A 25,176-nucleotide genomic window follows, 5' to 3' on the forward strand; every position below is an offset into this window, starting at 1 on the left:
TAACTTTGGAAGCCACCTGTAATGGGTTACCTTCATTTCTACCTGATGAGATTTATAAATACAATGGAAATATACACCTTTGGGGTCATCTATGAGGGTATTTCCAGGAAAGTTTAACTGGGCAAAAAAGCTCCACCCTGAATGTGTATGAACAGGATGCAGCTCATAGCTATGCCTGTGGATAGTAATGAGGCTACCAACATTCACAGTGCAAAATTGGGAGTTGTTACAAGGCCCTCACCTAAGACCCTGCTCCAGCTGCACATTATTCTGGAGGGTGCTCCAGAATATAGGATGTGGCAGGTTGATTAGGAGTGGGGAATATTGAGCGGTGCAGCTTGTCATAACTAAAAATGCTAGAGGTGGGACTTCATGCTAGTATAGCTACCTTTGAGTTCTCCATGTTTCTGTTAAGTAATCCCAGGAAAAACCACTGGTTCACCAAGCCAGAGCTAGATGTAAGCTTTTCTTTGATCTATTGGTGATCTTTCTATCTATAGAAGAGTAAGTAGGGTACTCATTTGCATAGGAAAAGACATTCTGATCAGGACACTTGTATCAAAGGATATAAAATATGAAAACGTCTTTAGCAATTATAAGTATGATAGAGGCTTAGTATCTACATTATAAATAACTAGAAAATCTGAAAAATCAAGAAAACAACTCAATTTAAAAATGGGGTACAAACAGAAAATGAAAAGATGTGGATTCCTTCCAGACTAATGTGGTTTGATCACGCCAGACCGCCTGAAACAGAGTACAAGCGGTTCCTACATTCCAAACAGCTGGACAAAACAGCCCTACAGACTACAGCTAGGATATCTGAATCTTCTTCGAATCCCCCAAGACAGCGCCCCTTACCAGCAGGAAGTAGTTTGGAAAGAACGACGCCCAAATTCCCAAATATTGTGTATAAATGTTTGTTTTCATTTAATTGGACTTTGTTATATAAAATTAAATAAAAAAATATATAAAAAAAATGGGGTACAAAACTAAAATTTCTCACAACATGAAACACAAATAGCTGAGAAACACTTTAAACATGTTCAACATCCTTAGCCATCAGGGATATGCAAATTAAAACTATTTAAATTTTATCTTGCAGCAGTCAGAATAACCAAAATCAATAAAAACAAATGACAGCTCATGCTGGTGAGGATATGAAACAGGGGAACAACCATCCTTTGTTGAGGGGAGTGTAAATTTGTATAACCACTACGGCAATCAGCATGGTGGCTACTCAAGAAGCTGGGAATAGATCTAACTCATAATCCAGCTATAGTACTCGAGTATATACCCAAAGGGCTCAACATCCTTCTACAGACACACTTGTTCATTCATGGCCATTGTTACTCTATTAATAAAAACAAGAAATTAGAAAAGCCTAGATATCCATAAAATGTTGAACGTATAATAAAAATGTGATAAATATACACAAAAGAGTAGTATCCATCTGTGTTTCTTCTATTTTGGTTCTTCTTTTTGTTTCTAATTTTGTTCATTTGTTCTTTTTTTGAAAGAGAAAAAAAGAAAGGAAAAAATATAGAGAGGGAGGAAGATAGGAAGGAAGAATATAAAATTGGGTTTGTAGGGAGGTAGGGAGGATCTAGGAGTTTGGGGAGGGCAAACATACAAAAAAATAATTTTAATAAAAAAATCTGGTCATTGGGGGAAAAAAGTCCAGTAACATGCATAATACCTCAACAACAATTTAAATTATATAACTGGCTATTTCTTGAGGCCCTAATTTTCTATTATCACTGTTTAGCACATGTTTAAAATCTTTTCTTAATACCTTTATACACAAAAAGGCATTTAACAGAGGCCCATAGAGAGTTATCTGAGAATCTGGAGACAGTTCCATTTCTACATGAAGTTTATCAGGAGGAAGCTCTGAGGGATCAACAGGAGGGCGTGGTGAAATAGATGGAGAAGAAACAACTCTCTCTGATGTTTTCTGTGCCGGCCTTAATACAGACAGCATTGTTTCTTCCATTTCTGACACTGAAATACATGATCAAGGTGGAAAGATTAGAATGCCAGGAAAAAATAAAATGACTTTTTAGAAGTTCTTCAAAAAAATTATAAGAAATTTCACTATACTTATGTCAAATAATCATAGTATTGTACCTGTAAGATTTAAGAAAAAAAAGCAAAGAATTTCAATGACATATGTAGAAAAATGCATAAATTAGAATTTATGAAAAGCTTCTACTACACATAATATTTTAAATCCATAAAATAAAACTTCAGGTCACAATTAGGCAATGAATATATCTAGGCATCAAATTAAAGTTGTTTTCACATAAATAGATACTTAAATATGTGTGACACTTATTAAATACTATAAATATGAATGACTACAAAAACTGTTCTTTGATACATAACAAATTGAAAAATACAAAAATAAAATCATTTTAACTCTTGAATTTTTTTTCTGTACTCATAATCCAGAAATGCATGACAGTTGTAAAACTGCATTAAAAACTGACATTTCATTCAATTATTGTCATAAATATACCATATAACACACTGTACTTTGTAATCCAGCTTTGCTGTTTTTACTTTGCTGGACCTTGGATAAAATATTTTAACTCTAAAATAAAAGTTAGTATATCATCTATATCACATAATAAGGATTAAATGGGGTAATATAAGAAAACTGCTTGATTCAGTTTTTGATACAGAGTAAATGAACAATAAAAGTTCTTATGTATTTGACAATACATATACCTGTCAACTTTACCTTTTGTATCTTCGGTAAGTATCAATTAAAACAGCAGCTGTTTAAAAACAAAAATGATATTCAAAACACTTACATGACTGTTTTAGCTGTTCATCTGCTTTTTGTGGATAAATTGGATGCCAGGTATAATCGATGGTAAGCATGACACTTGGGACAGTCCAGCATTCAACCCAACCAGCCCTTCCAAATAAACAACAAAATATCTATTCAGACACTTAATCTTTAGTTGTATTAAAACACTAGTTGCAGATAAATCTTACTATTTGAAAAGAATTTCTCTGCCTAGAAGCACAAAATACTCAGACCACTATTTTTACGCCCTTACTTTTCCTGAGTAATGTTGCGCCATTTTGGTTTAACTGTTTTCTGTCCACTCTGACACTCAGCAGGAATACCAGTTTCAGGAACCATTTTATTTGGGTGACAATTCTTTACCAGCATAAATAATGAATATTTACTAGGGTGGCAATCTGGTAGAAATAAATGAAGATCAACATCTTCTCCCTAAAAAATAATTTATAATAAAAATAAGTACATAAATATTCTAGCACACTAAGTACACTTAAGTTTATTTATATAATCTTGAAAACAAACAGAAAATTAAATGATAAAATTGAAATAGCACATTTCACACTGAAAGTCAGACAGATATCTGGAATAAGATTTACAATGTCTAAAATTAACTCCTTATTGAAAAGTACAAAACAGATATTATAGAAAACAGTGCACAGTTTCCAAGTAACAACAAAAAGACTATCATCTTCAATAGTTGTTTATGGATATTACCATAATACTCAATTTAAAAAAAGCAAAACTCTAATATGGGAGCAGGTAGAGTATCTTCTACAATTCCTTAACTCTTGGTTAGGTTTAACTTCTTCTTATGGCTCCTCTACTCTTTGCTTATTTCAATGCCTAGTTCCTCAGCAGATAACATAATTGAATAGGGTGGTTAAAAGAATGCTGTACCCAAAGCTATATTGTCAGAGTTCAAAGTCCAACTTGGAAACTCACTAGCTTCTCGAAAGTTTATATAATTTATTAGTTCTAGCTTCCCTTTTCCATGGATCTAAATTGCTCGGATTTTCCTCAATTTGTAATCTTCTTGTCTCTGGGTCCTGAATACTAGAATTACAGGCATCATGCCCAAATACATCTCAGTTTTCTAAGACACAAATGCAGATAACTACACCAAGAAGGCTTTTTGAGAACTAAATGAGTTACTATGTATATAGCATTCGGAACAGTAGTACATTTAAAAGGAGTTAATAGGTGTTAACTGCTCCTTTTATTATTGATGTTTTTACTACTATGATTCAAATATTATGATTGGTAATGATTACCCATCCCTTAATATTAGATACATCATAAAATTTTGAGCTTAGACGTACATAATTGCTACCTTTTAAAGTGAGGGCCAAGCTGTGTTGACACATGCCTTTATGGGAAGCAGAGGCAGGCAGATAGATCTCTGTGAGTTCAAGGCCAGACTGGTCTACAGAGAGAAGAAAAGTACTTAGGGCTAATCTCTGAATTCATAGTTTATCTAGAAATCAAGTATAAGGAAGGATAAAATTTCTTTATGTTTCAGATAGAAGGAGTGCTAACAAGAAAAATTAAAGAAATTAGAAATGAATTCTAAGAAATTAATTTGTAATTTTCTCAGGCCAATTTCTTTGAGCTGTTAAGGACAGAGGAGAAACACTGACACTAAAGCTACTATATTACACTCTCATGGTGGCAAGGGGATGGGAAAGAGCACACAGAAGCTCTGGGAAATCAAGCCTGGAATAAACAATGCATCCAATTTTACGTACTTTTAAGGAGAATCTGGTATTACATGTAGCTGGAACAAAGTCCGTAAAGGGCAAAGAAAAGTCAATGTTCAATGTTTCCCCACAAGCTGCCAGATATACTACAAAAAGAAAAAGTATAGATTTATTTTACTTTAATGTCAACAAGATTTAAATAGCAAAACTACATTAAATGTACATCTAAATAAAATGAATTATATGAAAGCATAAAAATCTAAAAACAATAATGAAATATCTAAGAAGATAACACAGGAAAATTGACTCCAGTTGTAAGTAAAAAGAGAGAAAGAGAGAGAGAGAGAGAAAGAAGCAGATTCAAAGTGTTGTCATAAGATAACCCTTTAGAAGAATTTTAATAGGAATTGTAGCCCTGAAGAAGCCCTGAAGAAATATTCATCATGTACAGATAGCAGTGGGTTGGGGTGAAGATGAGCTTTCAAGGTTCCTGACTCATAAATTTTTAGGAGATAGGAAACCATTGTACCACTTATATAATCTGGCCTCACCTACCTACTGAGGAGGCAGGCAGTAAATTTATCTTTTATCTAGAAGGAAGCTTACTTTTTCTGAAAAGGCCTGAGTGCTCGATTACCACAGGCACTTACCACATTTTTGTCTTAAAGGACAGACTGCAAGAGAACACTGCCTAGTTTTCTGGAGACAGGAAAGAAGGGAGGGAGGAAATCCGTTGTATTTTAACAATTGTTTTTGTTGGTACATCCTAATGAGTAGATTAACCAACCATATAACATCCTTACCATTTTCCTGCTGTTTAGTGGAACAGTCAATCCAGTTATGTTGATTAGCAGCCCAAATCATTTCGAATTGATGAAACATGATTTTAAAATTCCATGTGTATGGAACAAATGAAAAAATATCTGGAGCATTATCACTAGACCAGTCTTGAATCAGATCTAAAAACAGAAAACAAAAATTAACTAAACATGCACATGCATACATTCACACATGTGTACACACACACCCCTAGTTAATGAAAACTAAATTCTTTTGTAAATTAAAAATAGAATCTTTACACTTGCACACTTACTTCTTTGAATCCTCTTCTTATTGTGTTTATTTCTACCTATCTGTTATTTGGGAGGCATGAGAGATCTGCTATGAGTGAAAAATATCTCACTTTAATAAACTTTATTAATAACAAATATGGGTAAGCTTGTTGGTGAGCCCCTGTCGCCCTAACTAAAGTGGCCAAGGCAGATAATCTTTGTGAGTTCCAGGCCAGCCAAGGTGCATAGTGAGACCATGCCTTAGAAATAGGGATAAAGGTGGCTAGAGAGATGGTTCAGAGGTTAAGAGCACTGACTGCTCTTACAGAGGACATGGATTCAAATCCCAGCACCCACATGACAGTTTATAACTCTGGTTACAGATGATTTGACACCTTCACACTAATGCACATAAAATATAGTTAAGTAAGAAGAAAAAAGAAAAGGACACCACTAATTTCAAATACAGATGAACATTTTTCATATTTGTTCATGAAATAAATATCTACCGAGTGCCGTATGGTAGCCTCTGTTCTAGACTCTGGGAATGCAATGAAATAAACAAATGCAGTCACCTTAAAAGTTAAAAACAGAGACCTACAAGACTGACCCCACCTAACAATTTGAGTAACGGTGGAAAGGCTACCATTATGCCCTTTATCATAGAGCCCTCATTTAGTAGCTGATAGAAAAAGAAGCAAACACCCGAGGCTAAACACTGAGCCGAACTGAAATCCAGATGCAGAGAGGGAGGACAAGACCAGGTTACAGAAACCTACAGAGATTGCTGACCTGAACAAGGAGGAGCTAATGGGCCCCCAAGCTGATAGTTGGGAATCCAGCATGGGACTGACTCAGACTTCCTGAACATGGGTCTCAGCTACAAGGCCTGGGCAGTCTAAGGGACCTCAGATAGTGGAACCAGGATATATCCCTGGTGCACAAAAGGACTTTGGGGGCACATCCTCCATGGAGGGATACTCCCTTAACACAGAGACAGGAGAGAAGTCCTAGTCCCTACTCCAAATGACTTGACAGATTTAGATGACCCTTCCTGGATGACATCACCCTACATGTGGAGTGGGGGGAGGGGGCAAGTGGGAGGGGAGGGTTCTGGGGCATGAGAGGGTGGGAGAGAGGGAAAGAGTGAGGGAGGGAAAGAAGAAGAAAGGGAGGGAGGAAGAGGAGACTGGGATCAATATGTAAAATAAAAATTAAAAAAAGAAAAAAGTTAAAAACAATCATCCTTGCTTATGTATTATGCTTGAATTGTTGCTTTTTAAAATGTTTGATTAATTTTTATTTATTATTACTATTCTGTGTGATGTAGGTGTCAGGCCATAAGCATGATATACTGTACATGAGGATAAGTTCGTGGAGTCAGTTTTCCCCTCTCATCTTTACAGAGGTCAAACTCAGATTTCCAAAATTACATAGCAAGTACCTTTACATTCGGAACTACTGTACTGGTCCCTAATTGCTACTTTTAAATTTGTATTTCTACATTAGGCTGGCTGTTTCTCTCTATTATCTTAATTTTCTTTTAAACTTAAGAAGAAAAGGCTCTCTTATGATAATACTAGCTTTGATACAGTAGCTCCAACAAGTTTTTCTTCTGTTTTCCTATCATTTGTATGGATTGTATATAGTTATCAAAATGTTTGAGTAACAGTTCTATTCTGAAAGGTGTCAAATTCATCATTGTACACAAGCTTGTTTCAAATTTAAATAGAAAAAGGGAAAAAATTAAAAAAAAAAGAAGAAGAAGAATCACTGCTGGACTACTCATAGGATCTCACATAGTCTAAAATGACAAATAGGGGGGCCCACATGGGACCAACCTAAGCTCTCTACATATACGAGACAGTTATGTAGCATGTTCTACTGGCAGGACTCCTAACAATGGGAGCAGGGGCTTTCCCTAAAGCTTTGGCTGGCTTTTGGGAATCTATTCCTCATACTGGGTTGCCTTGGCCAGTCTTAATAAAAAATGTTTAGTCCTACAGCAACTTGATTGTGTCATGCTTTGTCGATACCCATGGGAAGCCTGCCTCTTTCTAAATAGTGGATTGGGAGGGAGGGGCAGAGGAGAGGTGGGCAAAAGGAATGGGATGACAGGTGGGACAGTAAACTGCAATCAGGATGCAAAATAAGTAATTTTAATTAATAAAAGAAATTGATTAATAGAAACACCAAAAAATACAAAAAAGTTGCTGTTGAACAATGGACATCCCCTCACACTACCAAGAAAGCTTATTTCCTGTCAATTCTGACAACAGAAGAAAACAGAAAAAAAAACCAATTTGGACACCTTGACCAAGAATATTCACTCAAGGCTGAACCACTATTAATATGTAAGAGGCAGCCTTTTAGAAGAATTAGTACATCTAAAAAGGTACTCTACACATTACTATAATGTTGCCATGTCTTTAAGAATCAATATAAAATGGTCAAATGTGACAGTTAACCTGAGAGATGAGAACTTCAATGGTACAAATACATTATTAAAAAAGAATGAAAGCATAAGAATTAGAGTGACAAAAAAAAGTATAGAAAATCTGTTCTAACTAAAGAAATGTATAACTGAGTACTTAAAAGCATCCAGCTTAAAGGGCGACTTTAAAGTAAATAAGTTTACATCATGAAGAGTTTAACTCCACTCTATTTTTAGTATTACTGAAGCAAAAATGAAAAGCCTGAAAGTAAAGTGTTAAGTATCTGAAACTAGTAAAAGTCATTAAAAGATTTCAACAGTAAGAAACAGTAAAGCAAAATGTTGTGTCTCCATAGAGCAGTTGTTGATCCTAATAAATCCCATCAACTCTATTGGGACTGAACTTCTAGAGTCAGAATTATAAAAGCTACTAGATAAAATGAAGTAGTATTTATATTATTCATAGACCCAGACTACCTGATTTTATACTTTTGAAATATGAATGCACCTAGAAATTTTGAGTATTTTTTTTTCCACACTAAAAAAAAAGAATGAAGAGGAACTCGGAGCCTAAAACAACATATTTGAGTATTTGTGTATACTGTTGTAGATGATAATAATCAAAATGAAATAAGTCAGAAGAGGGAGCAACTGGTTCATCAGTGCTTTACCTTTTACTAGCCTACACAAAGCAACAGCCTAAACTGAGTTCTTTCATTTACTTCTAAGCTCAAAATTGGATTAATATTTTTATTGTCATTGTTTGGAGTAGATGAAAACAGAAACTTTGTATTAAAACAGAACCTTTGCTAGAACAAATTAAGAAAGCATAAATCATATCACTAAATCCCTGTATTAAATATAAAAGTAAAACCTTCAGACTATAAATAAGCTCACCACAATAAATCACTCTCTATTATTTACCAGAAAATACCTGTGAAGAAGTTCTTCTGTGCAAAGATGAAGTGGTAGGTGGCTTTATAAACCTCTAATTCACACTGCCACGTCTGAGGCATGTTCCAAATTCTGGGGTAGCTGGCATTGATGTGAAACTGCAAAACAAATGTTAGAGCTTAAAATGTGACAATGCAAATAGCATTGGGAATGGAATCACACACACTAGTGAGTAATTAAAACTTATTTTCCCACTCAGTTGAACAGAAGGTGTCTTTGAGACTTTTAAAATTGCTACAGCATTAGTGGCAAAATTAAAAACAAGAAAGAAAAGTCAATGAAATGATTCTAATGATACTCTGTTACACTTCTATACCGGAACCTAGCAAAATTGTTATCAGAGAGGCTTCACCCAGAAACTGATGGAAGCTCGTACAGAGACCCACAACCAAACATTAGGCAGAGCTTAGGAATACTGGAGAAGAGGAAAAAGAAGGATTATAGCAGCCAGAGGATTCAAGACACAAGAAAAAGGCCCACAGAGTCAGCTAAACAGGGCTCATAGGGACTCATAGAGACAGAACTGACAATCAGGAAGCCTGCATAGGTCTGACCTATAATCTCTACATACCTTATGGTTGTGTAGCTTGGTGTTCTTGCGGGAATGTGTGGGGGGAGGGGAACTGGCTCTGACTCTTTTGCCTGCTTTTGGGACCCTTTTTCTCCTACCAAGTTGCCTCATCTATCTTTAATATGAGGTGATGTGCCTACTATTACTGCAACTTGTTATGCCTGAGAGGCTAGCCCTTTTTTGAAAAGAAATGAAGGAAAAATGAAAAATGGATTAGGGGGAAGGGACTGGGAGGAGAAGTGGGAGGGGAAACTTCAATTTGGATGTAATATATGAGAGAAGAATTTTAAAAAAAAAAAAAAAACTGCTATAGCAAAAGTTCAGTATTCCTGGCCAATATCCAGATCTTTGAAATACTTAGCTTTGATGGGGTCAGAATTCTCTGAAAACATAGACTCATGCTCTAGTGTCAGCAAAACACACCATCTAACTAGCTAATGTAGCAGAAGGTAATGGGCCATGTCTTTGATTTCTCCTTTGTTAATGTAACAGGTAACAGCCATGCACACCATCATACAATCTGACCCTGGCATTTCTGCACAGGAAAAAGCTGCCTGCCTAGGAATAGCAATGTTTTAATAGCCCCATTTATCAGCAAGAGCTTGAGAAATCTAACAAGTGCTGAACTATAAGAAATACTGATTTTGATAGAAAGATTTAAATACTAGATTTTATGAAATAATAAATTTTCTGTAGTAATTTTATATTATTCATGTAAGACTACATGTTTTATATTTATGAAAGATGAATACTCCAAAAAATAAGTCTTTTTTTAAACTATGATGGCATCAACTTAATTCACCCAACAGAAAAGAATGCAGAGACTTTCAGGCTAAACCAACATACCTGACTATTTGTGAATGCTATCATAGATGACATTGTAATCATCTATATAGATGTGTTTTTCTTAGTAATTGTGAAATTTTCTTAATTTATTTATAGATTATGTGTACAATGCTGATTTAAGACAAGTAATTAAGAACCTTATGACATCATCTTATATAAATGAGTCATGAGTGAATACCAACCACTCTACACAGCTGGTTTTTGTTGCTGTGACTGCTTTTTTTTTTTTTTAAGTGGTCCATTAATAAGTATCTTAATCTGAAATTTAAACTATGGGTACTAACAAGCAATCCAGGGAACCTCAAAATTTCTTCCTTTAAACTTGCACAAAAGATAAAATTAGTTAAGCCCTGAGAGAAAATCCAACAGGGCTAGAACATATGCTCAAAAAATATTGTACTTATAATTTAGGAAAAATAAATGAAGTTTAAATATAACATTCTAACAACTTTTAGGGCCTTGCATTCACTTCCTACATATTAGAAGTAGAACAATAAGCCAGGGGTTAGGGGATGGGAGGGGTAGCGCATGCCTTTAATCCCAACACTTAAGAGGAGGAGGCAGGTGGATTCTTGTGAGTTCCAAGACAGCCTTATCTATAAAGCAAATTCCAGGATAGCATGGGCTGTTTCACAGAGAAACCCTGTCTCTCCCTTCACCCCCACAAAAAAAGAAGAAACAAAAAACAAAAAGAAAGATGACTGGTGAATTCTTCTGTACATATGTTTCTGTTATTGGTTAATGAATAAAGCACTGTTGGCAAATAGGGAAGCAAGATAGGTGGGACTAGGAGGAGTGGAGGATTCTAGGAAATGTAGGACAGAGTTGCAATCTCAGGAGGAGAGGATGCGTTGAGTCTGGCATTCTCTGTAACATAAGACCATGTAGAAATATATGTATATTAGTAATTAATAATTAAGACAGAGCTAGCCAAAGAGAAACCATAGCCAATAGCCAACAGTTTCATTATTAATATAGTGTCTGTGTGTTTCTTTGCGGCTATGAAGGACGGCAGTACTTGCTGGGCCAGAAAGCTCACAATACAGAAAAAGCGAGCAATAAATGACAAAGGCAATACACAGCATTAAGAATCTACTTCTCTTCCCGAGTATGGTATAACTAGAGTACCTACTTGGCAGTTCTTTAATAAGAAAACATAACTTCTTTTTTAAATTTTACACTGGAAAATTAAAACCAAATCTATATCTACTAAAAGAATGCATATCATATATTTAGACTTACTGCTAACATTTCTGCTTCTAAGAGGGTCCGATATTGCATGCTGGTAGTAGCATCAACATGTAATAGTTGTCCTTTAATTGCAGGGGTGTAGCCTAGTAAATAAAAATATAAGATTTAAGAACTAGAATAAAAATTATACAATTATAATTTTTGTAGTAGAACTGACTCAAAAACGAAATCTCTGAGAAACAGCTTAGGTATACCTCAGTGAAAGGGAGCTTGCTAACATAACAAGGGATCCTTCTCCGATCAGACAGCTCTGAGTAAACAGCATCACTATATAACATCTACTCTAGTTTGTTCTTGAGTGAGAACCCACAGTGGTCTCTCAATATCCATCTGAGATGGTTTCAAGACAACACACTTAAACCAAAATCTATGATGCTTAAGACCTCTACGTGAAATGTCACAGTATTTCACATTATTACATACATTCTCCACATATGCCAAATTATCCCCCAAATTAATTATAATTTCTTATAATTAATATTTAATACCATGTAAACACTATGTAATTACTATTAAACAATGCTTAGACAATGACAAGAAAAAAGTATACAGTAGAAGCTCAACTTTACTTAAACATTTTCATATTGCAGCTGCCTGAGTCTATGGATGCAAAGCCTATGGATATGAGGAATGTTTATTCTCTAAGCAACACATTTCAACTATTAACACAGGCCCCAAACTTTTTCTTTATCCACTGATAAAATATATTTTCTTTTCATCGCCTTTTTCAACTACTCCCTATATAAGGACAGTTGCCAAATATCATCTATTTCTCCTATGACATTTTCACATCAATAAAATCCACTCTCAGCTTCTTTTTCTAAGAATACTAGCTGTATGCTACTTTTATAAAAGTTTTATAGCTAGCCCACCACTCACTCTGCTATTAGGTTTTCTTTTCCATCCCAAACACCTGAATTTGAAAAATATTTTAGTCTTCTGTGTGTCTAGAATCATGTGTTATTTTTTTCATGATTTCTAAGTCCATTTATAGCACCACAGAGTGATATTAAAATCCATCAACTTATTTTGACAATTTTTATTGCACTGTATTCATTTGGATCAGAGGGTAACCTGTGAGAAGTGGTTCTCTCTATCATATGGGTGTCTGAGATACTGATTTCTCAGTCCTTAGGTGGCCTCCTTATTTGAGTTTGCCAACATTTGCACAACAGTTATGCACTGTAAAATGACACAAGGATTTTACTGTGTGCATTATTGTGTAGGCTATTCTTATGTCAATTTGACACAAGCTAAAGTTATCTGAAAGGAGAGAACCCCAATTGAGAAACCACTTCCATTAAGATCCAGCTGTAAAGCATTTTCTTAATTAGTGATTGATGGGAGAGGGCCCATCCCTGGGCTGGTTGTCTTGGGTTCTATGAGAAAGCAAGCTGAGCAAGCCACAGGGAGCAAGCCAGTAAGCAGCATCCCTCCAAGACCTCTGCCTCAGCTCCTGCCTCCACATTCCTGCCCTGTTTGAGTTCCTATCCAGACTTCTTAGCAACATGGAAAGGAAAGCCAATAAACCCTTTCCTCCCCAACTTGCTTTCTGGTCATAGTGTTTCATTGCAGCAATAGAAACTCTAAGACAATTATCAACTTAAATATTTTTTTGGAAGTATTTTGCCTGCCTGCCTGCATGTATGTGCACCACATGTGTACACAGTGCCATCAGAAGCCAGAAGAGTGTTATAGATGCTTGTAAGCCACCATGTGATGCTGGGAAGTGTGGAGCCATCTCTCTAGCCCCTGTAATAGCAAAAGGCCAGAGCATTCCCATATTTGAACCATTATTAATTTTGTACAACCTCCAATTTCCTTTTTCCCCTGTGATATACTGTAATTTCGGTATTTCTAACAGATTTTTCTTACCAAATAACTCCTATGAATCAGGCAATGCTAGAGAATCTCAGCTCTCTTCTTCATGCCCTCATATAATTATTATTTTAAACCTAGCTAATATAATGTCTAGTGCTTCACAAAAAAAAAAAAAAAAAAAAAAAAAAAAGACCTAGAGTTGAGTAGAGGTAGATATTATGCCATCCTCAGTCACTGTTTCAATGGGTTATTTAAACAAGAAAGCCCAAATTCTGTACCTTTTATAAAAACAAATCAACCTCTTTTTGTCTTTCTATAGTAGAACCAATATATGTGACAGAAACAAGATAGAAGAGCTAAATAAAATAAAATATGAATAAATAAAAATTAATGGTAGTTGTCCATACTATCATTGCCATTTAATGATCTTAAAATAAGAGTACATTGCTATTCTCTTTACTCTCAAGAAAGTGACTAAGTACACCACAATTTCATCTTAACTCTCCTCAGTCACTAAGATGGGAATAAAAAAAAAGCAAAAGTTAACCAAAAGCATTTATTCATGTCACTGATTAATTAATTGCCCCAATTTCAAACATGCAATGAATTATGGTAGCTTAGATAAAATTGAAGCTGTAAGAGATTTACTATTTTAAATATGCACTGTGTTGTTTTCTTTCTCACAGTTACACTCTTCTAAGTACCTATCTTATTCTATGAAAAAAAAAATCTAACATAATAACCCCCAAAATTTTAAGCCTATTTATCAAATAAGTACTGTTCAAATCCCAGGAGCTGAGGTCAGTACTAGACCTGTAAATAATACAGCATCTACTCTCATAGTACAAAAGTCTAACTAGAAAAATATTAAGCAAATGATGTTTAGTCTACAAGAAATGTGCACAATGTAATAAAAATACAAAATTACAATACCTAACAAGTCAAAAATTGTTCTCTCTAGAGACTCAAATAGTTATGCAATAACTTAAATTACAGATACATTAAACCTTAAAATTAGGCTCTCATCTGCTTATGGGTACATCAAAAAAATTACAAATAGAACCATCACATGATCCAGCAACAACTCCATTACTAGGTATATCTCCAAAGGCAATGAAATATGCATGCTGAAGAGACATCTCAGTGTCCATGTTCACTGAATCACCATTCAGAAAAGTCATGATATGAAAACAAATTAAGTATGGTATCTATCAACAGATAAATGGACCAAAAAATAATGTGGTAATATGTGAAACAGAAATCTAATCATTAAAAAAAAAAGATGAAATCCTATCATTTGTGGTTAAAATGGCTCAAAACGAAAGTCATTATGTGAAATGAAATAAGCAAGACTCAAAAGAAGATGTGATCTCATTAATCATCTCATTAATGCATGCAACTTAAAAAAAGAAAAAAATAAACACTGAGCTTAGAGAAGTTGACATCAGAATGGCAGCTACTCAAGGCTGAGGAGAATAAAGAGAAATGAAGAGTTGGGAGTGGGTAAACAATGACTACTAAATTATAGACAGGAAATGTAGGCTGACCCAAAGATAATGAGAATATACTGTATACTTCATAAAGCTCAAGGAAAGACTGTCAGCATGGTTATTCCAATCTTTAATCACAACACTTGCAAGTCTAAGGTAAAGGTAAGAGGTCTCAAGTTGGGGACAAGCCTGATCTACACAGAAAGTCCTTGGTTAGCATGGGTTACATAGTGAGATGCTGCCTCAAAAAAAAAAAAAAAAAAAAAAAAAAAAAAAAAGCAAAGCTAAAACATTTTAAATTCTTTTACCACACAGAAGTTATAAATGTAGAAACACATGTTTACTTTGATTTGAATATTATAGTCTATATACATTGGTTCAAACATCACACAACACCCCATGTGGTACATTTTTATGTTACCAGTAAAAAACTAAATTATATTTAAACTGTAAGTTAAAAACTAAAAATAAGATGTTGCTAATGTTAATCTGGAAAGACTAACAAACTATATTAGCATATTAATCATGTCACTAATCATTTCAGGCAAAATAATAACTTACCATTTTCTTCAACTGTCATTGGAATATTAATTTCTAAATATGAACCAGCCCCTACATTTACATGTACAGCGTTTGTTTCCTACCAAAAGAACAAGATTAATTTACATGAAATTTATTATACTTATATTCCTATCATTTTATTTTTAAATTATCAAATAAATATAATTAATAATTTAAAGTATTAAAATTTTGGAATAACTAATGTTCAAATTTATACCCAAATTATATTAAAACAATTTAACAAAATACAAAGGAGAAATGAGAAAATAACTTAAAAGTCCATTGTTATTACTATTAATAACAATGTGATAATATTTCCTTCCATTATTTGGCATTTAATAAAGTATTATAACTATAAAATACACAAAATTATTTAAAGAGGTATAGGGAGCTCAGAAAAATGAAACTAAGCATGGAATTATGGCCCAAGATATACTCTGAAAAATAATTTTCAAATTCTAAATACTATTTTCTACTATATTATAATAAATACCCTGTTTTTAGTAAACAGCAAGTCAATGGTAGCATCTGCAATAATATTCATTCGCAGTTCAAATGCAAGGATCTGTCTTGGTCTTCCAGGCTGTGCAATCTCAGAAACTTTCAGAACTTGATAATCAGGTGGAAAGAAAAACTTCCATAAACAATCTCTATACAACAAGGAAAAGGAGTAATGGCTGTTAGTCAAACACAATCATCTTTGATAAGGAACCAAAATTATACTTTAACCTATTACTGCTGTGTCATTACCTGGAGAGACATGGCCAGACTCCAATCTAAGTGTATGTGAGCTGTAAAAACATGCTACAAGCACATCAATTGTGCAAATGATCAAGAACTGAAAGAAGACAGCTTGACTTCATCATTTCTCCCTGAGCATAGGAATTAATCTTCCAGGGCAATACTGATCTAGGTGGTATGTGCTGTCACCAAGGTCATAGTGACATCTGGGTACAAGTTGCTAGTGAGGGACGTGTCGGTCTATGGTCTTGCTGCAGCTGAGGTCTGTCCTAATGTCCATGGCCCAAGGTAGTGCAGGAGGTCACTAGAACCATGATGTGCTGAGACAGCCCCACCTTTCACTGATCCTAGGATGGCTGGCCCTTCCCCTCTGGGCTCCAGGTGAAGTGTGATCCTAATTGGTGTTATCAATAACACACACACACACACACACACACACACACACACCGCTGCCCCAGACAGTCTGAGGTTGCAGAGAGGTAAGAAGTAACTGTGGTTGTTCCTTTGCTTCTCTCATCTTTCAGCTTTTACCCTGAAAGGGAAAGATGGTCACACCCCTCACCACAGGAATTCACTCTACCTGGCCAGCAAATCAGAGTCAACCCTGAGAGCAGCAGAGCTGACAGTGACCTCCCTCACCTACAATATGGTAGTATGGGTAAGGTAGTATGGTAGTATGGGTAAGATGCTCTCACTCAGCCCCAACCCATTACCACCTGCAGCAGGTCAGAGAGCTGGCCCAGGGGTCACTAGAGTGAGAGATCTAGCCCGACACTCACTAGCTACAGCATACAAGATAGCAAGATCTGCATGTCATCTGAGCAGCACACTAGAGGTGACTCTGTTGTGCAGTCTGGCACACAGGTGAGCCAGTCCTGAGGGCATGAGAACATCAGAGCTAACACCTATCCCCATCCCAGTCTGTCAGCAATGGCATGGGAAGGAAAGATGTCCTCCCCACTCTGCCCCTTGCTACCTGTGGCAGGAGACAGAACTAGTTCTGTCCCTTGCCAGCTATAGCACACAGGAGTTCAGGTGCTACACCCAACCTGGGGAAGCACATTAGAACTGACCCTGTTGTTGGGGGTTGAGGGGAGTGGTGAGTCGGCCCTAAAGGCATGAGGGCAGGAGAGCTGATCCTGATCCTATGTGGCCCTGAGAGAGAGGACCTTGCACTTCTCCTGGGCAAAAATGTAGGGTTGGCCCTGGTGGTGAGTGTGGGTGAGCTGAGTATGACAGGAAAACTGGCCCTACTCCTTGCTGCAGACTGAATTGGGTGAGCTAGCCAAGGCAGTGCTGGACAGCTTGCCAGGAGTGACAATGTGGGAAAGCTAGCAAGCTAACCAGCATAACTACAACCCAGGCCCAGACCAGTGTTATAAGTTGGCCCACCCTAACATTCACATTATCTATGAACTTTCTGGAGCATGTAAAGGGAATCACAAATCCAAAACAGCAGGATCTCCACAACACAGGACAACAACAGCATAGCCAAGAGGAACCCCAGTGAGAGCCCATTGTTGGTGTTACAGCAGATATCAGAGGCCTTGAGCCAGACTAATGACTCATGGCAATGCACACTTGCAAGTAAAGATAAATGGACTGAAGGGTAAACTGTGTGTCTCACCAGACCACACTACAGCTGCCAGGACAAGATTCTTCTCCTTTTTGTTTTGTTTTATTTCTGTTTTGTCTGGTTTTGGGGTTTTCTATTAAATTTGGTTTTGTTTTGGGGGCAAGGGTACAAGAAGATTCAAGGAGATGGGGAAATGGGTGGGATAAGAATATAAGATGTGAAATCCACAAAGAATCTATAAAAGTTAAAAAACAAACAAACAAAAAACCAAAACAAAACAAAAAACCCACACACTAAGAATACCTGCCTAAACTATATAGGGTCCTGATTTCATCTCTAATATTTTTTCTTAAAGGACAGGCCATATTATTTGACAGTATGTAATTATTCTAACAATACTAGGTAGGAAGTGCTTTTGAAAGTAAAACACATAAAGAGAGCCAATGCATCAAGAGTTAATTCACCACTCCTTCATCAACAGGTTAATATCTAATTCACTTGGCTTATCTCTCTATTTTCAAGAAAATGAGATCATGAATACAAAACTAGATTAATTTTAAGCAGTACTACTCCAATCTCTCTGCCCCCTAGTAATCAGTGCTAAATGTCTCCTAAATTCTTCAGGAGTAGGAAACTGGTCATATATATTACAAATAAAAGTTACTTTAAAATTAATAGAAGCTAGTTTAAAAAAAAAAAATCTTCCATGTAGACTGTATGATACTCAAGACTATATATACTTCCAGATACTCAGGAAAGTAAAGCAAAAGGATCACTTGAATTCAGAGTTTAACATCAGGTTGAACAAGAGTCCCCACCTACAAACACATAAACAAATAAAGACTTTCAGATACTTCTCATTACTATAAACCCATACATGAATTTACTTATTAATTTTTTTCTTTAGGTCTACACAGTAGATAGGCAAGCAGTCTACCATTTTCTTAAAGCCTTAGCCCCTGGCTTTCTGAGTTGGGGGTCTCACTGCATAGCTCAGGTTGACCTCCAACTCACAATTCTACATAGACCCCTCTGAAAGGCTGAAATGACAGGCACAAATCACTGTACTTAGCCATGTTTACTTAACAGAACTCTGAACTACCTACAAGACCCTTAGGGCAATTTTTAACTGTCCTGACTCATTTTTCCTTGATTAGTCCCACCCTTTTCCTTCCCATAGCAAATTTCTACTTATTTTTCATCAACTATACTCACACTGCTTCTAATAAGGCCTTCTTTATTCACTGTGCTAACCTTTAATGCAAGTAGTTTGTTACAAGCTAAATAGTACCCTAAAAGTTCATGTTTAAAATCCTTTAGTACATGGTTCTATTTAGTGACACAGACTTTAGAGATGATAGTTTTCACAGGGTCATCAGAGTATCCCCTAGCCTTGTATGGCTAGGGTTCTCCTTAAGTAAGAGATCAACATAATCCAGGAAAGGGCATGTCAGAAGAGGAGACATACATGTTGTCTTAGCTTCAAGAAGGGGTCTGGCACACATCTTCCTCTAATAATGCCCACAATGAACCAACATTGCTAACACTTCCAAGTAGGACTCCTGAACTCTAGAACTTGATTAAACAAGTTTCTACTGATGAAGCTATATTTTAGCAATGCTTTGCTATTTAATACTTGGAAACCATTACTGTCTGTCTGAGCATGTCATCAAGACCCTTCCCTCACTTATTATGGCTTCACTAAAGTTATTGTAGTCTTTCATTTCTAAATCTATATACCCCCAAAATGCCTGACTCACAGAAGGTAAATAAATAAATTATCAATTAAATACAAAAATAAAACAAAGGAACCAATAAGTAGGCTGCTCACTTGATTTTGCTTGCAGTTCCTTCATATATCAGTTACTATCTGGATCAAAGTGTTTAGTGAAAACTTACTTTGCCACAACACAACAGTTTACAAAAATTAAGCAATAGGGACTAGAGTGATGGTTCAGTTAGCTGTTAATAGCCTTTGCTGCTCTACCAGAGGACCTGAGTTTGGTTCTTGGCATCCACAACAGGCATGTCACAACTGATTGTAACCCTAGCTCCAGGAGATCCTCTGGTCTCAATCAGTGCCTGAGCTCAGATGCACATACATGAATACATATGGATACATATGAATACTGACATACATGAATATACACAATTAAAAATACTAAAAAATATTTTTAATATTAACTAGTATTCAATACAAATTAAATCTCAATATACCAGAAAGACTATTAGAAATATAATCCACTGAAGTACCTCTGCCTGTCAGCCCAGGGTCCATAATTAAAATCTGTTCCTTTACCACAAACGATATCTAGTCCCCAACATGGAGGTAAGTCTTGTAATTTGCAATCTTCACTGCTTATTTCTCCTTCTATACTCTCTTCTATTTCTTCTGGAACAAGTCCTACATTCCAAAATATAGAAAAGCAATTAGCTAAAACCACCATTAAGAAGAGTCCTTACATTAGCAGTTCGAAGTTTTAGTCTCAGGTAACCATAAAAACTTAATAGTCCCAAAGAGATTGGTGTTTTTGTTTTGTTTGTATGTTACATACCAAATTTACTACACTCAAATTAAAATTTCATGATTTTAAAAAAGTTTTATTTAAACATTAAATTTACTATTTACTTATATAAGGAATAACAAAATATTATTATTAAAAAAGGAATAACTTTTAAAAAGTATAAAATAAAAAAGCAACTAATGAAAATTAAATTAAGTTTTAATCTCAAGAAAAAAAATTTAAAAACTAACTATATTTTCCAAAAACAATTTAGTGAGAAGTGCTTGGTTTTTTGTTTTTTTTTTTTTTTTTTTTTTTTGTATTTTTACTTGTTTAATAATGTAAAATGCACATGTGAACTTGACTGATACATATTCATATGTAACTTTCTTCTCATATCCACAACTGACAGATGGGTGAATCCAGAGGCATGGCCATGATCATCATGTGAAGCACACTATATTAATATCTCCAAAGTTTATTCCAATCCATTTCTTCTTTTATACTCCAAAACATCTTCATTATGATGTTTGATGAGATAAACCCACAGGAAAACTGTGGTGCCCAAGGTCTGCCCAACTTCCAGCCAGTTAGGTTTGGCATTGGCTGGCTCTCGTACATAGAACTTTGACGGTGTTGGAGAGCAGGGGACCAAGAGCCGCGAAAACGGACGCAGAACAGAGGACAGCGCCATCTTGCCCCACAGACTCCGCCCCTGCTCGAAGTCGAGAAGTGTTTGTATTGCTCTTTACAACAACAGATATCAGCATCCAACCAAACAGAAAAACAAGTAGAGGCTCATAACTGCTCTGCATTTACCTATTGTTAAAAGGATCTGAAGGTGTAGATGGAAAAGGATGAGACATTTCAATAGCCTTTTTATAGAGAAAGCTGGATGATATTCTCTGATACTAGAGCAAAATTCAACAAATGGCACTTCTAAAAAACTACAGTGTAGACCCTGAAACCACTATTCTTCAAACTCTCATGTTAAAATGTACTGCTCTCTCTTGTACTCTGAATAAACCTTTTTTTTTTTTTTTTTTTTTATCCATGCATGACTCTGTAATATTATGTAATGGACATTTGGAAAACAGTGGTTCACTGAGTTATCCTCACTTTTATGAATACTGGCAAATTTATGATTGAAGTTTTCCTAAAACAACTTTAGTACCACTAACAGTTTCATTAGAAAAGCTATTAATACTTAGATGTTGTCAAACAGCACCCAAGTTTCCAAAATTCTAATTTTCACATGAAAAACTATATGGTTTGTCTTCATTATCCTTTCAAGTAAAATTAGTGTTCCGTGAGAACAATGAAACAGGCTTGAGACTCAATCAAGTGAGTGCATCTCCTGAACTCACATTTCCTGAACTTGCAGCACAAGTGTTCCATGTATACTTCCTTCCCACTTCATCATTCCAAGTGCACAAATTCTACTTATGGCTCAAAGGTGATAAAATTGATAATTTTTATGGTTTTATCAAGGAATTCTTTTGAGATTTTTCTGTTAAACCACAAATGTGTGGCAATGACTCCTGAATACCATTGCTTCAACAATGTCATGACAAAAAAGCATGTCAAATCCTGGTCCTATACTGAAAACACTGTGACCACATAAACCACCATGACACAAAAGAATAGAAGCATGATAAAAGAGCTGAAACAATCCAACATTAGGGAGTTTTCTCAAATGCAAGCCATCTATCAAACACTAAAAGTAGCTAAATATCAATTTTTAAGTTTTAAAGCTCAAGTATAACAAATTTTGATTTTCCCCTCTATGTTAAGACAAACTACCCTGTTACCACACACCCTATGGGTTTTCCTTGGGGTTACTTGCATTCTCAAGTTTTGAAGCACATCTATGAAATGTAATTTGTAGAAAAAAAAATAGTCTACAAAATTGTAATAACACTCAATTCTTAAGACATGACATTTTTTGTCAGAAATTTGACATTTAATACTTACTGATGCTAACTTTCAGAAGATTTGAAATATAGACACAATAGCATTTTATAAAAGAAAAGAACCATTTCTATGAAATATACTTTCAAAATGGACATACCTGGCTCATCCATGTAATAGTAGATGTCAACATCATTTGATTGCATCACCACAAAACCTTCTCCCATTAGTCTTGGTGGTCTAGGAGAACAAGCATGAGACATATAAGTACATCTTAGACTACAAAATGCTCAGCACTTAGGGAACAGTAATTAAGAGTGAAGAGAAAAGGGAGAAAAAGAAACTAAAAAGCACATGACAAGTTGTATCTTAAAAAAAAAAAAAAGAACACTGTAACAAATGTAACATGTTACTCTGATTGTATATCACATCAGGTTAAGTAATAAAATTACCCTGAAAATGTATTGATAAATTAGTTCAGGAAGAAAAAAATGGCTTATTGTCCCTTCATTAGGTTGTGAATGAGATAAATCTATTTAAAACAGATGTTAAGTACAATAGTTACTGAAATGTAACAATCAAATTTGCTTTATGATTTCTATTAGTACCACTGTAGCCCTAAGTAATATTTAATCTACCAGGATAATAAAGTATAATCCTTCAGAAAAAATAAAAGAATTGTCATTTTATCTACAACAATTTACATTTTCTCTAAGAATGTTTTGCCAGTTAACTAAGTAAATGTAAAGCAAACATCCTAAATTTAAAATCTGACAAGACTATTTCTCTATCATCCGTTTCTTCTTACTCTTTAGTTAACAACTTCTCTGCCATATACTACATAAAAATACATCTCATTAGACAACAGCATATAAAATATAATAATTTTCTTATAAATATATTTTAAACCACAAAAATTAAGCAAATCTGCTTTTAAACAAACAAACAAAAAAATTCATGTAACCTATGGTCTGAAACTCAGTGCATAGTCAAATCTCACCTTGAATTCCTTATCCTCCTGCCTTTACCCCCTAAGTGCTGGGATAAAAATCATGGGCCACCACACGCAGTATCCACATTTTTGAAATAATGTTATATAATTAAAATAGGAGAACAATTTTTCATCTTATTCTTTGGATATTTAAAACTGCAGTTATACTTGGTTACTTTTACCTATAAATACAGAATTGTGTTCATCTACCCAATTCCAGAAAATCTTTAATAAAGTCTGGGCACTCAAAGAGTAAGGCCAAATAGGTGCTCATATAAAGGAAACCCTTTCCACTACTCTAGCCAATCCTGGAAATTTTAGCAGCATGTCATCCAAGAGTTAAAATCTGCTTACCATAATTTCATAAAAACTTACATTGCTAACAAGAAAAAACTCAAACATTACAATAGAAAATTTCTATGTATATACTTAAAATTACACATCTTCAGCAAAGTTCTTATCATAAAAAATAAGAGACTGAGAAAACATTAAGATTGAGAACTGTTATTCAAAAATAAGTAACCTGATGCCTGGCAGGAGTTAATAAGGAACTGTCTCCTAAAGGCCTGGTCCATTCCTGCATAAGCATCTCACCATAACAGTGATTCTAATGTAACATACTTCCAAATAAAACAGCTATTTTAGCACAAGGGGGAAAGTTGGAATGCTAGATAAGAAAACTCTTTGAGGATAAAAGAAAAACCAAGCAATTGAACCACTCTAACTTAACCAATTTTTCCAAGAGGAAGTTTGGTCAACTTTCAACTTTCACTAACTCCATTGTAATCAATTAATTACTTAACCTAGCCTTTTAAATAGAAAGATACACTTTAATGGACATGGCCTAACATAATATCAAAGCTTAATTTAAGCCAAAATAAATGAAAAGAGGGTTAAAATTTATCATTATAATCATATAAAAATACATTGAAAAGTATACCTATCACTTTTAGCGAAAAGACTTTAACAGACTGAAAAATATATGTGATTGCTATACAACTTCTACCATAGAAACTATGAGAAGAATGCTACAGGCTCCAGTTGATACTTATATTAGCTACAAAGAGGTTACTATTTTATGTTTTCTTACTCATCATTTTGCAGACCAACATATCTTGGACTAGGAACAAGCATGACTCGGACATTTTCAAGCTTTCCTTTCACAATGTGCATGAATTGGTCAAGATGACTTGAAGGTGGTTTTGTAGTGTAAGTTAAGAAAGCATCATCAAAGTTGATACACAGAGTCTGAGGCTGGTAATGATTTCCAAAGGCCAAACGTCCCTAAAAACATAAAAGAAATACTATACCAGCATAGTCCGTCATTGTTTTTTCTTAGCTGACCTAATAAACCAACATTTTCAAGTAAAAACCAAAATAATTCCATTATACCTGTATATGCCATTTAAACCATTCTTTAAATCATCATCAATAGTTAAACCAATATTTAAAGAAATCTAAAGATAAGTTTAGGGACTTGTAAAATAATCCTTCAGCTTTAATAAGCATCCAAATACAGAGCTGGTATTAGAACAGTTCATTCACACTCCATAGAAATAGGAATTAAATGTGCAGAAAATTGTTTTCTTACATGGACCTTGTATTTGCAAGTAACACAATTAAGTTCTATAGGTTAATGTGCCAAACAATAACTCAAACATAAATTACTTACTGTGCTCACATTGACCTTAATTACTGGAATAAGGGATCGCCATGAAGATGTGGGGTCTTGAGATTCTGTTTTTACTTTAACTCTGATGAGAAATATAAAAATGACATGAAGAAAAACTTAAGGGTATAAAATTAAACTTCCTCATAACACACATCATTAATGCCAGCTGCATTTTCCAAATACATCTAATGAGTATTCAAGTAAACACAATAATCATGTGAAGACATAGTAATATCCCTAAAAGTATCTCTTGGCTTGTATTTTTTCATACTAGTTTTTTAAACGT

The 25,176-nt window shown here is 35.0% G+C and overlaps 1 protein-coding gene across 4 annotated transcripts in view; it reads right to left on the reverse strand.

The window, feature by feature from the left end:
* Bltp1 (bridge-like lipid transfer protein family member 1) overlaps nt 1-25,176 on the reverse strand; it is a 176,825-nt gene that overhangs the window by 129,981 nt on the left and 21,668 nt on the right. For all 4 annotated transcript variants that reach the window (XM_051185792.1, XM_051185794.1, XM_051185793.1 and 1 more), the window contains exons 8-20: nt 24,891-24,972; nt 24,309-24,502; nt 22,388-22,467; nt 20,066-20,216; nt 15,989-16,145; nt 15,496-15,574; nt 11,615-11,706; nt 8,936-9,053; nt 5,319-5,474; nt 4,564-4,661; nt 3,072-3,250; nt 2,820-2,926; nt 1,796-2,004 (exon numbers count right to left, since the gene is read on the reverse strand). In XM_051185792.1, coding sequence (XP_051041749.1) covers nt 1,796-2,004; nt 2,820-2,926; nt 3,072-3,250; nt 4,564-4,661; nt 5,319-5,474; nt 8,936-9,053; nt 11,615-11,706; nt 15,496-15,574; nt 15,989-16,145; nt 20,066-20,216; nt 22,388-22,467; nt 24,309-24,502; nt 24,891-24,972 — 1,702 coding nt within the window. The remainder of the gene's footprint in view (nt 1-1,795; nt 2,005-2,819; nt 2,927-3,071; nt 3,251-4,563; nt 4,662-5,318; nt 5,475-8,935; nt 9,054-11,614; nt 11,707-15,495; nt 15,575-15,988; nt 16,146-20,065; nt 20,217-22,387; nt 22,468-24,308; nt 24,503-24,890; nt 24,973-25,176) is intronic.

The sequence above is a fragment of the Phodopus roborovskii genome, unplaced genomic scaffold, assembly GCF_943737965.1.
Source record: "Phodopus roborovskii unplaced genomic scaffold, PHOROB, whole genome shotgun sequence".
Taxonomy (NCBI): domain Eukaryota; kingdom Metazoa; phylum Chordata; class Mammalia; order Rodentia; family Cricetidae; genus Phodopus; species Phodopus roborovskii.